The sequence below is a fragment of the Mustela nivalis genome (genome assembly GCF_964662115.1).
Source record: "Mustela nivalis genome assembly, chromosome: 19".
Classification (NCBI taxonomy): domain Eukaryota; kingdom Metazoa; phylum Chordata; class Mammalia; order Carnivora; family Mustelidae; genus Mustela; species Mustela nivalis.
Genome location: NC_139038.1, coordinates 25,175,609 through 25,191,613, shown reverse-complemented (window position 1 = coordinate 25,191,613; position 16,005 = coordinate 25,175,609). Strand labels below are relative to the sequence as shown.

General features: G+C 51.6%; 1 protein-coding gene across 2 annotated transcripts in view; it reads left to right on the top strand.

Annotated features, from left to right (window-relative positions):
* The first annotated feature begins 1,736 nt into the window (after window positions 1-1,736).
* VPS35L (VPS35 endosomal protein sorting factor like) overlaps window positions 1,737-16,005 on the top strand; it is a 115,917-nt gene continuing 101,648 nt past the window's right edge. The window contains exons 1-5 of one of the 2 annotated variants that reach the window (XM_082714893.1): window positions 1,737-1,890; window positions 8,069-8,168; window positions 9,992-10,147; window positions 13,100-13,222; window positions 15,783-15,807. In XM_082714893.1, coding sequence (XP_082571019.1) covers window positions 1,784-1,890; window positions 8,069-8,168; window positions 9,992-10,147; window positions 13,100-13,222; window positions 15,783-15,807 — 511 coding nt within the window. In that variant the 5' untranslated portion in view covers window positions 1,737-1,783. The remainder of the gene's footprint in view (window positions 1,891-8,068; window positions 8,169-9,991; window positions 10,148-13,099; window positions 13,223-15,782; window positions 15,808-16,005) is intronic. The other variant, XM_082714894.1, reaches the window with a different exon arrangement.

The following is a 16,005-nucleotide window of genomic DNA, read 5'->3' as shown; positions in this document are numbered from 1 at the left end:
AAACAACAGAAGGGAGACTTGCTGAATACACCGAATCAAACTGGAGTGCGGTCCGCGCGAGCCCGCGCCGGTGAGCACGCGCAGGCGACAGCCGCCGTCCCCGCAGACCAAAGCTCTCACGTCGTACCGCGACCCCGGGCGGGTCTGAGGGGGCGCGGCTGCGGGGGAGCCGCCTCCCCACCCCCGAGCGCCGGCGTCAGTCTCGTGTCGCGGGTGACCGCGCCAGAGCCGGCGCGCGGAACTCCCCGGTGCCGTCGGAGCGCCGGGAGTGCGGTCTTCGGCTGTTTCCCCGGGAATGTGGTTCCCGCGCTGTCGGGAGACGCAAGCGAGCCCAAGCGGCCGAAGCGGGGGACGAGAGGCCGCCCGGCGATGCAGCGCGTCTCCGCGCCGGATCGGTCCCCCGCAGCCGCTGCGGCCCGGGGCACTCAGGCGCCTCAGGCCGGCCACCTGCAGGGGCTCCCGAACCGGGGCGCTGAGGTCAGGTTTGCTGGGACGGGACGGTCAAGCGGCTGCACAGCGCCGGACACCGTAAGCAGGCAGTACACGGCAGCTCTTAGGAAAACATCGGATTTATTTTAATCCGAGGACACACCGCAACACCTAAATTCTGTGGTCGAAACGCGGATTCACCTTTACGGAAACGTACAGCTTTGCCAAATTAGGTGACAAGCTAGAACCCTAACTTCCCTATGCGGTTTAGCTCCAGCTGAAGGCGGTCATCTCGGATCCACGGCAGCCCTTAGAGATCCGGGATGTTAGTCCCGGGAGGGGGGGACAGCAGGGGAAAGCAGCGCCGGGGTAAGAACGGCTCCTATCCCAGGCCAACAGCGAATTAGCTGCAAATCCGCGCGAACCCCAGAGACCCTCTCTCCTCATCCCTAGCCACGGTTAAGATCTTCGCTGGGTCCGTGTCCTCCTCCTCCTCCGCCCCCAGAGGGCGCTGGTGGGCCAGGCAGCCGGCTGTCCCTTCCCACACCTGGCGCAAGTCCACGCTGCGGCACGCCTGGGGGTGTGGGCGGGGAGGCTTCGATTGCCCTTCACAATCATGGCGTCGCGGACACCGAGGTGGATATGGCTCCGCTCCTTACTATCAGGGCATCTCGGCCGGCGCTCCGCCAGTGTGCCTGGCCCGTCCCCGTTGTGGAATGACGGGCCTTCCGGGGAAGTAGGCCCACCCCTCACGATCATGGCATCTGACACGAGCTGCGGTAGTGTATTTGACTCTCGCAGTCACGGACCATTCACCGGAAGTGTGCCTGCTCCTTACAATCACGGCGCCCACGAGCGGCCCAACCTCGGGTCTTCGATGCTGGTGCCCATCCCAATAACAATAATGCCGGTGGACGTGGCAGCCTGGGATGTAAGGGAGAGCCCCTGTCCTTTACAGTCACGTCACTGGCAGACAGCACAGCCTGGACTTCGCGACACTGGCGTCCTCCTCCTTAACTATAACGCTCAGAGACGGTATAGCTTAGGCTTTGAAGGAATTGTGCCCCTCACAATCATGGCGCCAGTGACCAGCACAACGGAAGTCATGTGCCCCTCACAATCATGGAGCTCTCATAGCTTAGCGGGAGGGCATCTGCCCCTCACAATCATGGCGCCAGTGACCAGCACAACGGAAGTCATGTGCCCCTCACAATCATGGCACCAGTGACCAGCACAACGGAAGTCATGTGCCCCTCACAATCATGGAGCTCTCACAGCTTAGGTGGAGGGCATCTGCCCCTTACAATCATGGCGCTCCCAAGGGTCAGCGGGGCAGCATCTGCCCGTTACAATCATGGCGGCCAGAGCGGGGCGGGGCGAGGCGGCGTCTGGAAAGGAGAAAAGGGCCGGCTGCCCGGGTGCTAGTGCTCATGTGACTGGGAAGATGGCCGTCTTTCCCTGGTAAGGAAGAAGCGGCGGGTGGTCTTCGGCGAGGGGCTGCTTGTGCTATTTCTGGGTCTGTCTCTGCGAGTGTGAGCGTGTGCGTGCGAGTGACTGAGAATTGCTCTCTTCCGCCGGTGCTGGTGGAGTCTCCCGTCGCATCCGCGGTGGTTTTGACCGCAGAATCCACGGCCACTACCCCGGGCCAGGGGAGGTCCCTGAGACAGGACGGGTGGAATCTTGGTTCCCTCCCGGGCACTCCTTCCCTGCACCTTCCAGGCCCCTCTCCATTCATTCGGTAAAGAAAACTCCAGTTCCCCGGCTGCCTGTTGCCCAGGTTCTGGGGCGCTGCATGCTGGAAAGGGAATGGTGGACTCAGCTCTGAGTCTGGATGATGCGGGACACCTGGCTGTTTGCTCTGCTACTCCGCTCACCTGGAGCACTCTGGATTTTTCTCACCCGTGGAATGGCTTCCGTTCGTCCCACCGCGTGCAATGCCCTGCGCCTGGGCACGGCGGATGTAAAGCCTTCACACATACGCCTTGGCCTCAAAGGCTTGACGGTTGAACGGAGCAGACACACAGAACAGAAGGGTCTCCAAAGCAGGCATTAGGATGAGGCATAACCTCACCTGGAGGCTCGGGGAAGGCTTAGCAGGGGCAGAGTCTTAAATTGGGTTTTGGAGGTTGAATAGGAGCTCCTAACAGGCAGGACCAGCATGTGCTTTGGCTGACCGGCCTGTCTGGGCTCTCCTGACTGGAGTGGTTGGGAGTGATTGGTGCTGTGTTCCCTCCGGGAAGTCAGCAAAATGTGACCGTCACAGGGCGATTATTTATTTGGGGATGTGCGTTCTACCATGCATCTCAGAAAGGGAGATCCTTTTCTCATCTTTCTTTCCAAATGATGTGAAGTGGTTTACCTTGAATGAATGCGTGAGCAAATGAAAGAATATACAGGCCTAGCCTCTAAAATAAATACAACCTTCTGATTTTATGCTTGATAAAAGCTGCCTTCCGTATTCCCTGCAGCTAGCTAACGTGCAGCGATTTCCTTCCAAGCTCTTGGTACGCTCCATCGGAATTGGACGCCACTGAGTTTCCTTGGATCTCATCACGTGAAGCACATTTTAGGGTACCATTAAGGCTTAAAAACCAAAACCAATGAGAAACACCTGGCCTCAATTAACTTGTCTGGAATTTTCTAATGAGAAAATCCAGGAAGATACTTTTTAAATCTGTGCATCCCAGTACATTTTTACCTGCAACTTTAAATCACAAACAGAGGTGCCATAAACCTCTTAACATCTGGGGTCTGCACAGCTCCTGATCTGGCCAATTCCAGACGCTTGGTGCTCTTTACAAGGGACCAAGGAGCACCTGGGTGGCTCAGTCCATTAAGCGCCCTACTCTTGATTTCAGGGTTGTGACCTGGAGTCCTGCATCCAGCCGGGCACTCAGCATAGAGTCCACCTCTGTCCCTACCCCTTCCTCTATCTATCTCTCAATAAATAAATAATTTTTTTTTTTTTTTCAAATAAAGGGACCAAGTTTTAACCTTTTCATGCCTTGCATGGAGCTTGGCAGATAGTAGGTGCTCAGTAATATTCTGTGGCATGAATGAGGAAACAGAGAAGGTCTGCAGAGAGGAAAGGGGTCTCTTTCATTAAATTTGACATTTACAGGGTCTTTTTTGTGTGCACCAGGCTCTGTTAAGTGCTTAGTGTGCCTCATCTCATTTAGCCCTCAAAACAGCCCCATTTTTCAGGTGAGGAAGTGGAGGCAGAGAGGTGAAGCTGTTAGATTGCCTAAAGTCGGGAAGCCTGCCAGGAGTCTGAGGGTTGGAGCCCAGTGGCTGTCCCGAGCTCTTAACCGTTCCCCGCAGCTAGACCTCCAGTCCAGGTTCTGGGGTGCAGGGCTCCCCTAACCCCACTATGTTGTCATGGGTCTTCCTAGAATGCCTCTTTCCAGCTACACTGTAACATCTCTGATATATTTTGTCAGGGGCTAACATCTGTGATGTCCAGGACACCGTGGGTCACCTTCCCTGTTTAATCCTTTGGTAATCCCCTAAAAACACCTGCTTTTTAGTCAAGAATTTCAACACCACTTTGAGACTTTTTTAGACCACCTTTGAGTAGCCAGCGGCTCGGAGCAGCCAGGAGTAGAGGTGGTAAAAGTTGGCATCTGTGGCAGCCGCCAAGGACCCACGTGAGCCTTTAGCGTTGTGGCGAGCTGGGATCGTGGGGGTTTTTTATCAGGTTCGTCTGCTCTGTTGAGTGGAAAAGCAAAGTAGGGAAGTTGGGAAAATGCCCGCTGGGGGGCGCTGTTGGCCTTACCAAAGACCCAGGCGTGGAAGACCAGGCTTCAGCATCTCAAGTTGTGGGGAACCGATTTAGGAGCCAAGAACAAATTTTAGGAAAAACAATGGAAGTGATAGAAAAATCAACAGATCGCTGTTTGACATGGAATTTCTGAAAGGATAAATGTTTCCTTTTTTTTTTCTTTTCCCAGAAGCCCTATTTTTTTTCCTCCTCCCCTCAAACTTAAAAAATTTATTTCAAATCTTGGTCCTTTAAAAAAAAAAAAAAAATATATATATATATATATATATATATATATATAGTTCCTGGGTGGTTTAAAGCCTCTGCCTTCAGCTGAGGTCGTGATCCCGGGGTCCTGGGATGGAGCCCCACATCGGGCTCTCTGCTTGGCAGGGAGCCTGCTGCAACCTCCCCCGCCCTCCCCAACCCCACCTGTCTCTGCTTCCTTGTGATCTCTGTCAGATAAATAAGTAAAATCTTTTTTTTTTTTTTTTAAGATTTTATTTACCTACTTGACAGAGATCACAAGCAGGCAGAGAGGCAGAGAGAGAGAGAGAAGAAAGCAGGCTCCCGGCTGAGCAGAGAGCCTGATGCGGGGCTCGATCCCAGGACCCTGCGATCATGACCTGAGCCGAAGGCAGCGGCTTAACCCACTGAGCCACCCAGGCGCCCCAATAAGTAAAATCTTTTTTTAAAAAATAAATAAATTAAAAAAAAAATAGACAAAAGCAGACAATTGTTTGAGGTTCTCAAGAGGACCCACAGGTGGTCTACAGAGCTCCTGCACCCGAGAATTGTGCTGCCTCCGTTTGCTTGTGTCCCTAAGCACTCTCTGCTGTCATCTGAACTCCATAAGCCTCAGCTTCTCTGTCTCCAAAATGGGCGTAATAAGAGCGCCTGCATCTGGGGGTTGGTTAAATGAGGGAGGGCGGGGGGGAGGGCGTGGCCGGGATCCTGGTATACAGTCAGCACATAATAAATGAGAACTATTACTTTATTCTGCATATCAAGTTACCCTACTCTTTTGAGACTGTGCTTTTCTCAGTTGTTGATTGATCTGTTGACGATTATGACGGGGATGAAAAACATTAGCAACTGAATTTCAGGTCTGATTACATTTCCACTCATTCTATTAAACCTTCCAAAATTCCATTGATGAAGTTAAGAATGATCGAAAGGAGGAAAAGCTTCGTTTGACTTTTAAATTTTGTTTAAAAAATGGATGGGCGTTACTCCACTTTATTTATTCTGGAGTTCTTTGTTTATTTTATAAATCAAGGATTGGCTGGCCGCATGTCACAGGGAGTTTGGAAGAGCATTTTATATTTTTGGAGACGAAGACGGGGCGTGTTTGGTGTGACGCAGAGACATTAGGCAATATATCATGATAGGGTTTTTCCTTTCAAAACATAAAAATAAAAAGCAGAGCTCTACCCGTGTGGTTGACCTGACCGGCCTTCCTCTCCGATCCTTCTCTCAGAGCCACAGTTAATTTAGAGAGGGATAGTCATAAAATGCCCTGGGATCCCCGTTCTCTTGTACTGAGTTAGGTTTCTGGGTTAGTGGAGCTCAGCAAGGCTGACAGGTTGCACAGAGCAGCTGGATTTGGGGTTCCTGCAAGGACTAAGGAATCCCCGGGGCTGGGAATGGGGCAGGATTGGGTTGGGAGGGTTGGAGGCTGAGGAACGTCATGACTGGCTCTATGTTCTTTGACACCCTGAGTTTTTTCCAAGTTTTTAAAACCTGTTTCCCGGGACGCCTGGGTGGCTCAGTTATTAAGTGTCTCAGGCCATGGTCCCAGGGTCCTGGGATCGAGCCCTGCATCGGGCTCCCTGCTCTGAGGGAAGTCTGTTTCTCCCTTTGCCTCTCCCTACAACTGTGCTTCCTGTCTCTCCCTCTCTCTCAAATAAATAAAATCTTAAAACCTGTTTCCCTTTTGATGAGCCCTCTGGCTTTCAGCCATTTCTCTCTTCTTGATTTTTACCGAAGTTATTCAAGAGCCCCCAAGCTGGTCCTGCAACACTGGGCTCGGAAATGTCCGCACCCACATACCGCATTTCATGGCTCCCAAGTTCTGCCTTCCGCAGAACACCAGGACATGAGCGCAGTCCGGCCAAGCTCCCTGCCACATTATGATAGAAATCACCTTTCTTGTCCGGTAACCTGGTCCTGTTTCCATCTGAGGCCTCGCTAGGCTGACATTCACTGTCCAAACTTCTAGCAGCTTCTGTTCGCAATCAGCGGCGTGTTCTGGAGGAGGGTCAAGGCTTTCTCTGCAGCTCTCCTGACTCTCTGTCAGCCCTTGTGACAGTCGCCCATGGGGCTTTTCTGGTCTGTCTTGCAAAACCCTTCCAGCCTGTACCCGTTCCGGTTCCTGAGCTGCTTCCTCATTTTTAGGTATTTTCGGTGTACCCTCACTTCTCAGTCCCTGTTATCTTAGTCCATTTGGGCTACTGTTAAAAAAAAAAATCACAGGGTAAACTTATAAACAAAACTATTTGTTTCTCCTGGGGGCTGAAAGTCTGGGATCCCGACACCTGCACCGTGTGTCTTCATAGCATGGGGGGGCTCCCTGGGGTTCCTGTTCTCAGGGCTCTGATCCCCCTCATGAGTTCTCCCTTGTGACCTTATCATGTCCTGAAGGTCCATCTCCTCTAACATGATCATCTTTGGGGGTAAAGATTTCAGACCTTAGCACCTCTTTTCTGCTAGTTGTCGTGCCTTTTAATTTTACACATATTTTAAATACCAGAAGTTATCATTTTTGGCTGTCACTAATCTAGTTTTACTCACGCCTTTATCTTTTATTACCGTAAAGTAGGTATGGGTATATATGAGTGTGTACGTATTACATATGTTTTGTTTTCAGTTGGGATCACTTTATTTCCACATGTAGCTTTTCTTTTTCTTTTCTTTCTTTTTTTTTTTTTTTTTTTTAAGCGTAGTCTGCTGTATCTGCTGGTCTCCGTTTTTCTTTAACTAGAAACCCTTTAGCCTTTATGACTGAAGGGTAGTGCCCATAGGTACAGAATTGTTGGTTGGCAGGTCATTTCCTTGGGACCACCCCTTTGTCTGCTGGCTGTCATCTCTGCTGAGACGGCAGTCATCCTTTGAAAAGAGGGGCTCTTTTTTCCCTTCTAAGAAATCTTCTCTTTAGTTTTTAGCCATTTTACTACAAAAGTACCAAGTCTGGTTTTAGTTGTGCTTTTGTACGGGTCCTGCTTGGGGCACAGGTGTTTCTTGAATCTGTAGCTTGATGTCTTTCATTTCAGTGTCATCCCTTCGAACACTGCTTCTGCCTGTTCTTTCTCTCTTCCCCTTCAGGGTTCCAGTTGTACGAGTGTTAGACCTTCCCTTCCCGCCCCTTAGCACCTTTCCCGCTGTTTGCTGTCCTTCCAATCTGTCTGCCCCGTGTGCACCAGTGTGGATACTCGTTGTCCTCTTCCATCTCATGATCTCAGACGGATGAAAACCGTGTTCTCTTTGTCTGCTTCCTGCTTGGCTTCCTTCTCTGGCTTCATACGGCTTTTGTGAACCTTTTATAGGGAAACCCAGGGCCCAATCTCTCCGTTTCCTGAACCCACTTCTCTTGAGAAGCTCTTCCTTCAAGCCTCTGTGGTCTTGGGGGTGAGGTTGGGGAGGGGGGTTGACTTGACATCACTGAGTACCCTTGGTTCTGGTCTCTGGATACAGGTCCCGGATGCCTTGGCAGCTACCTAGACCTTGAACTGAGTGTTAGAATTCTATTTAGCGTTTCTCGGTCTTGGTAGAAGTACCATGCTGCTGTAAACTGCTGTATCCTTGAGGAAGTCTGAGCAAACGGTTCGAGTCTATCTGTGTCCCTCAGCTGATCCTTGTGTGGGTTTTGCTATCTGCCAGGCATTCCAGGAGCAGAAACTACAAGGCTGAGTTTGCGTCATGCCGGCTGGAGGCTGTGCCGTTGGAGTTTGGGGACTATCACCCGCTGAAGCCCATAACTGTAAGTTTGTCAGGGGCTCCCTACCTGATACTCTCACTCCACAAAATTACAGGCCCGATCTGGGGTCTTTCCCATTTGCCCACAGTAGCCGGTTTTGCGTATTTATTTCTGCTAGTTTTTTATTTCCGTTTTTTTTGTGTGTGTGACATTGACCTCACCCACTCATCATGTGTATTCTTGCCCTTTCTCGTCTTCGCGGGGCTGACACAGCACGGGATGCCTTTGTTCCTGAAGTGGACCTTCTTAATTTGCCGTGTGGAACATTAAGCATCTCTCTGATTCCCGTAGAGGATGCTGCCCTGAATAGCATCTTGGTCTACTTGTGAGTGATTAAAAAAGAAAAGAAGAGCAGGCAAGGGGTGTAGATGGTCCCCGTCTTTGGTGCTTGATCAAATCACCTGAGCTTGGTGTCATGGCGTCAGACCCTATGGGTTGAGGTCAAGGTCTCCAATAAGCCTGGCCTTGCTTGAGACACCCACTGCAAATATGGGGGACCCCAGGCCACCTGTGCTTCTGAGCAGCTGGCTGCATATCCAGATGTTCCCTGAGGTCTCCCTTGGGCTCAACACTGGACTAGAAAGACTCACAGACCTCCAGAAACTACTGTCCCTATAAGTTTATATAAAGGATACAAGTGAGAAGCAGCCAGCTGAGAGACACTTAGGTTGAGGTCCGGGAAGTTTCCACAGGGAGCTTCGTGCCCTCTGCCTGTGGACACGTCGTGTCCAACCACGAAGCTCCCCTGAGCTTTGGTGCGTCCACACTTCCTACTGGGGATTTTATTACATTGGCGTGGAGGAGTGATTCCTTGGCCACGTGATCGAACCCCCTCTGCATCTCCCTCCCCTGAGGTCAGGCTGATAGCACGTGGCTGTGCTCACAGGCTGGGTCTCCGTCATGAGCAGCCCCCATGATGCGGCATCTCGTTAGCTAAACTCCGGTATGACCCAGAGGCTTGTGAGTGACAGACACTCTAAGGAGGAGAGCCCCCTTTCCCAGAACCAGGGACAAAGGGCAGTCAACTTGTCCTTTGTCCCTCTGCCCCTGGCCCCTGGGTTTTCATAGCTTCCTCATTTCAAGTGGGGAGTGGAGCGCAACTGGCCCTTCTGGAATGTGGTCCTGTTTTCAGCAGAGAGACTGGTTGGATCCTCTTGGCCCAAGGGTTCACTTCTGGTCCCGTCATCTAGAGTTGGGGACAGTTGGAGGCGAGTGGAACAAAGACATGGCTTCACACCCCAACACCTGCCCCCCCACCCCTCAGGACCACCAGCAGGTGGCATTGGGAATTTCTCCAAAAAGGAACCTTTTCCTCATCGTCACCACTGCTTTGCGGTGATGACACAGTTCGGCAGCACCTCTGAGACTGCGTGCAGAGCGAGACAAACCTGGGATCTCGTGGTCCCCACTTCATGACCCTCCCTCGACCCTCGTCCCCTCGTGGAAGACCTGACAGTCTTGTAAAGATGAGGTTTCTGATGCAGTAGGTCCCAGGGGAGCCCGAGAGTCTACATATTGGAGCCGCTCCCTGGTGATGTAGATGCTGCCTGTCCAGGGACACACTTTGGGTAAGAGGGCTCGACAGGGGTGCGGTTAGAGCTCAGCTCCCGGGTCCCAATGGCCCTGTCTCTTCCTCACCCCGACCCTGCGCCTTCCCATCCTCCATAGCTAGGATTCTGAGTCATGGCCATCTGGCACAAAAGATAAGCCTCCCTGCTCCAAGCAAGGCTCCCTTCGACGAAGGGAATGAGCGAAAGCATATGTGAATATTTCTCTGGGAAAAGTCTTGGGAAACTTGCACTTGACCTCTCGGGTTCCCCCCACAGGTCACAGAGTCAAAGACCAAGAAAGTGAGCCGGAAAGGCAGCTCTTCTTCCACGTCCTCGTCGTCCTCCAGCTCCGTGGTGGACCCGCTGAGCAGCGTGCTGGATGGGACCGACCCCCTCTCCATGTTCGCAGCCTCGGCGGACCCCGCAGCCGCGGTAACACGGCCACCGCCGGTGGTGGGTTCTGCGGGGGGGCGGCAGCTTCTCATCTTTTTTGTTTTCAATCTGCAGGGGTCCCGCAGGGGGCAGGGGGGGCGTTTTGTTTGTAGCCGTTCAGCTGACCGAGCCGCCCACAGGGTCTGGCTCTTGGAGGCCACTCGGCTTGGGGAGAGGCTGGAGCCGATCTGGAAGCTTCTTCCTTTCTTTATGGAGGCACTTCCAAACTCATTTGTGGCTTTAATTTCACCCTTATAATTCCTTTATTTATTTATTTATTCTTAGTTACGTAGGTAAGATGCTGATTTTTCACGTAAGAGAGTTAAGCACTGCCAATGAAGCCCGCGTCCTCTTGGCCGCCTGTGAGGGCATCCGTGATCACTGTTTTCAGTGTCTCTTCAGTCGCTTTGTATCACTTTGTATATTCTTTCTTTTTTTTTTAAGATTTTTATTTACTTGATGGGGCACCTGGGTGGCTCAGTTGTTAAATGTCTGCCTTCAGCTTGGATCATGATCCCAGGGTCCTGGGATCGAGCCCTGCGTCCTTGTGTTCCCTCTCTTGCGGTCTCTTTGTCAAATAAGTCTTTGGAAGAAAAAAAAAAAAAGATTTTATTTATTAGGGAGCGCACACACACACAAGCAGGGAAGCAGCAGGCAGAGGGAGAAGCAGGCTTCCCGATGAGCAGGGAGCCCGATGCGGGGCTCCATCCCAGGACCCTGGAATCCTGACCTGGGCGGAAGGCAGACGCTTAACCTACTGAGCCACCCAGGCGCCCCTTCTTTGTATTTTCTTAGGGATCTATCTACAATAGCAGTTTCTGAGTATTTATACACATATTCCCCGTATGAGTAACATGTACAACAGTAATCAGATTTGCTGACCGGATGGCAGGCATTTTCTCGATGTGTCCCTAGCGCTCACACTGCCGTGTGACAGGTGTTCTAAAGGGGCCCCCGGCGAGCAGGAGTGTGGATGCACTGACTTCGAGCCCAGCCAGGCTGACTTCAGAATCCACACTCTGAATCATCATTCTGGGCTGGCATTGTCCACTTTTTTTTTCTTTTTTTAACTTGACGGGGTGTCTTGGAGAGCTTCCTGTGTTCATACTTAGGGAACAATCTTTTTCTTTTTTTTTTTTCTTTTTTAAGATTTTATTTATTTGAGAGAGAGAGAGCATGAGAGGGGAGAAGGTCAGAGGGAGAAGCAGACTCCCCATGGAGCTGGGAGCCCAATGTGGGACTTGATCCTGGAACTCTGGGATCATGACCTGAGCTGAAGGCAGTTAGCTTAATCAACTGAGCCGCCCAGGTGCCCCTTAGGGGGCAATCTTCTTATTTTTAGTAGCTGCCTTGTATCCTAAAAAAGGAGGACTTACTTAATGCTGGACACATGGACTGTTCTGGTGTTCGCTCATGTTGGCTGTGGCATGCTGTGCCTTGAACAGATCCATGTCTCATGCACGTGGATTTCTGTGGGATACCTACTACTACTTTCTCCTCTTCTTCTTTTTTTTTTTTTTTTTATTTGACAGAGATTACAAGTAGGCAGAGAAAGAGGGGTAAGCAGGCTCCCTGCTGAGCAGAGAGCCCGATGCAGGGCTTGATCCCAGGACCCTGAGATCATAACCTGGGCCAAAGGCAGAGGCTTAGCCCACTGAGCCACCCAGGCACCCCTTCTTTTTTTTTTTTTTCTTAAAGGTTTTATGTTTAAGCAATCTCTGTACCCAACATGGAGCTCAAACTCACAACCCTAGGATCAAGAGTCACACACTCCACCCACTGAGCCAGTCAGGCACCGACCTGACTCCTCCCCCCCGCCCCCCCTGCAGGGTAACTTCTTAGAAGTTCAGTACTGGGCTACAGCAGTGGGTTCATCGTTTTGACAGCTGCGGCCAAGTCACTGTCCGGCATTCTAGCACCGCCGGCGGGGCCTGTCTTCCCACAGCCTTGCTGCCCGGGATATTCTCTGCAGTTGAACTTTGCCGTTGTGGTGGTTGCAAAATGATCATTTGCTGTTCCTTGATTCTTTCTTTCTTTCTTTCTTTTTTTTTTTTTTAAGATTGCATTTATTTATTTGAGAGAGAGACAGAGAGTGAGCACCAGCAAGGTGAGGGGCAGAGGGAGAAGCAGACTCCCAGCTGAGCAAGGAGCCCAATGTGGGGCTCGATCCCAGGACCCTGGGATTGTGACCTGAACCGAAGGCAGAGGATCCACCCACTGAGCCACCCAGTTGTCCCTTGTCTTTTTTTCCTAAAAAAAGATTTATTTATTTTAGATCATGAGTGGGGGGAGGGGATAATGGAGAAGGGGAGGGAGAATCCTCAAACAGACTCCTGCTGAACGTGGAGTCTGTCTTGGGGCTCGATCCCACGACTGCCGTGAAGTCATGACCCGAGCTGAAACCAAGAGATGGGGGCGTGATGGTCTGAGCTGCCGAGGTGCCCTGAATATTTACTGTTTGTAGACAGCGTGAAAGCACGTCCCCCATGAAGTTAATACATGCATCACCTCACGTATTTACCTTTTTGTTTGTTTGTTTAATTTGGTGACAGCATTTACGTTGGACTCTCCTAGCAAATCTCAGTTTTGCAATACCTTATGGTCAACTGCCATCACCGTGTTGGCTTATGCTTTGTTTTTGTTTTTTCTTTTTTTTTTAAGCAATCTCTACACCCAGCATGGGTTATACTTTGTTTTTAAAGACTGAAACGGAGGGCACGTGGGTGGCTCAGCGGGTTAAAGCCTCTGCCTTCAGCTCAGGTCATGATCCCAGGGTTCTGGGATCGAGCCCCACATCGGGCTGCTCTGCTCAGCAGGGAGCCTGCTTCCCCCTCTCTCTCTGCCTGCCTCTCTGCCTACTTGTGATCTCTTTCAAATAAATAAATAAAATCGTAAAAAAATTTAAAGACTAAAACGATACTGTGGCTGACGGCTTGTCTTGCCTGTCCTCAGGACAGCTCTAGGAAGCGACGAGACAGAGACGAGAACGCCATCGTCGGATCCGACTTCGAGCCCTGGGCCAGCAAACGGGGAGAAGTCCTCGCCCGCTACACCACCACGGAAAAGCTCTCCATCGTGAGTCCCAGTGCGCTGCGGACTTGGCAGTAATCGTTTTGTCCCTGCGGTTCTGCCCCTGGTGGCGTGTGTAGGACTTTCCCTCACACCGGGTAATTCTCTGACTCCAGCCGGGTGTCCTGCAGCTCAGCTGTGTTCTGACACACAGATACCGGGAGACGGTGTCGCTTCCCCCGTGTTAGGGGCCTGGTGCCTCGACGCCCTCTCCCACTTCAGCCGAGGGCCCCGAGTCCAGGTTGTCCGCTGTGCTTCTGGCCATCTGGCAGTGTGTCCGATCCCACCGCCCCCTCCTCGGGTTCGGCTCGTTTGCTCGGTGGCTCACAGATCTCGGGAAACCGGGTCGCTCACTAGATGGCAAGGCTATTGACGGTGGTAAATCAGCGTCCATTGGAAGAGAGACCCAGGGCAAGGTTCCGTCCAAAGGACCTTCTGTCCCCCTGAAGTTTGGTGTCCTGCCTGGTGGCAGGTGGGTGCATTCTGTTCGCCAGCCTGGGAATTCTCGGAGCCCAGTCCTTTGGGGTTTTTATGGAGATTTCATTGCATAGACACGGATGGATTGAATCATTAGCCACTTGTGACAGATTCGACCCGCAGCCCCTCTCCCTTCCCTGGAGGTGGGGGTAGGACTGAAAATTCTAATCCTTTGATCACCTGTTTGCTTCCCGTGGAAACCAGTTTCCATCCATAAGGTGGGTCCAAAAGCCAATGAACAGAAGACCCCTTCACTGCACTCATCTCTTGGTTTCCAAGGGTAGTAGGAGCTTCTGTGCCAGGAACAGGATTTCTTAGAGATCGCGGCATCACAGTGCCTGGGCTCTATACTTTCCCCTCATCGTGTCCGTGTTAATTGGGAGAAAACTGTGCTGATTGATGTCTCAAAAAATGTGTCAAGAATCCGGGCTCTGGCACAGTTCAGGGGAAGAACTGGACCTGCGGAACCCTGTGTCTGGGGAGGTCTCGGGCGGTGAGGAGCCCCCCTCCCCACCCCCAAGAAGGTGTACTTTTTGCCATGGCTCTGGTTTTCTTCCAGAACTGGAAGTTCGGTTTCTCTGGGTGGCCACAGAGCAGAGTGGTTGACCCTGAGCTGAGACCCGAGACTGGCCGGGGAAAGCAGGGCCATGGCGGGGTTACGGGTATCACTGAGGAGAACAAGGTTCAGGAACTTAAACCAAAACCCTCATTGGTGTCGTAGGGAGGACTGATGTTTCTCGCTTGACCCTGAAAAGCAGCCGGGAGGTGGGTGGTCTGGGGCTGGAACGGCAGCTCTTTCTGTCCTGCCCTGTCCAGGGTCCCCTCATGACCAAGTCGTTGGAAGAAGGCAGAGGGAAAGTAGGATGGACCCTCGCTCATTTGAGGATCCTTCCCAGAGTCCCGCATTGACATACCCATTGGATTTGTCTCTTTTTTCCCCTAAGATTTCTTTATTTGACAGAGATCACAAGTAGGCAGAGAGGCAGGCAGAGGGGGAAGGGGAAGCAGGCTCCCCGCTGAGCAGAGAGCCTGATGCGGGACTCGATCCCAGGACCCTGAGATCATGACCTGAGCTGAAGGCAGACACTTAACCTACTGAGCTACCCAGGCGCCCCCGTTGAATGTGTCTTGAAGGTCTTCACAGGCCAGACACAGGTAGAAGGACGCTGGGAAGTGGGGGCCAGTGTGCCCCTCAGGAGTCGGGGCTGTGAGTAGAAGGGAGCGGTGGGCGGTGGGAAAGCTCTGCCCCAGTTCCTCTCTTCCCGGCTTCCTTTCAAGGCTCGCATCGGGTGAGGGGCTGCAGGCAGAATCGTTGGACTAGGCATTTTGTTCTGATTCTCTGAAAGCATTGAGTTACTTGAGAGCAGTGATTTTCCAAGCAGGAGTAATTTTACCCGCCAGGGAACACACAGCAATGTCTGGAGGCATTTCTGGTTGTCACAGCTGTGAGGGTGTGACTGGCATCTAGTGGGTAGAGACCAGGGATGCTGCTAAATGTCCTGCAGTGCCCACCACCCCCCACCTGGCTTTTCCAGTCCGGAATGTCAGTGGCGCCAAGGCCGTGAAACCCTCATCGACAGTAAGCCAAAGGCCACCCCCGACGCCAGTGCCCCCAAAATTGTGCCACTTGTTGGCTCACTTTGTTCTGAATTGTGTGGAAATTTGAATCTGCCGTCGTTTCTAGTGAGCTGCGTTTTCCTCCTTTGATTAAAGAGTTTTCTGTTCTTGGGGCGCCTGGGTGGCTCAGTGGGTTAAGCCTCTGCCTTCGGCTCGGGTCATGATCTCAGGGTCCTGGGATCGAGCCCCACATCGGGCTCTCTGCTCAGCAGGGAGCCTGCTTCCCATCCTCTCTCTGCCTGCCTCTCTGCCTACTTGTGATCTCTCTGTCTGTCAAATAAATAAATAAAATTAAAAAAAAAAAAGAGTTCTGTTCTTCATGTGGGTAAGTAAGTAGCCTTTGTCAGAAAACACCGAGTTGTGTTATCTTCGTGGTCCTTGAGTGATTTAAGTACCTTCCAGGGTTTGTTGTTGTTGTTGTTGAAGAAACTAGTCAATTTAAAATACTAACAAATTATTTTTGCCTCTGCAGAATCTGTTTATGGGATCTGAAAAAGGTGAGTTTTTGTTGCTGTTACTGGCTCGACGGGGAATTCTCCCATAAGCTTTTGTATAATTTCACAGAGGAAAGCAGTCTGTGGTGTCTTGTCTGGTGTTGAATTCCAGGAAGGCTGTCCTTTCCTCGGTCATGCATGGACTTTGTAGAGTTGGAATACAGACTTAGGGGATGAATGGGGCGGGGAGAGAAAGACCGA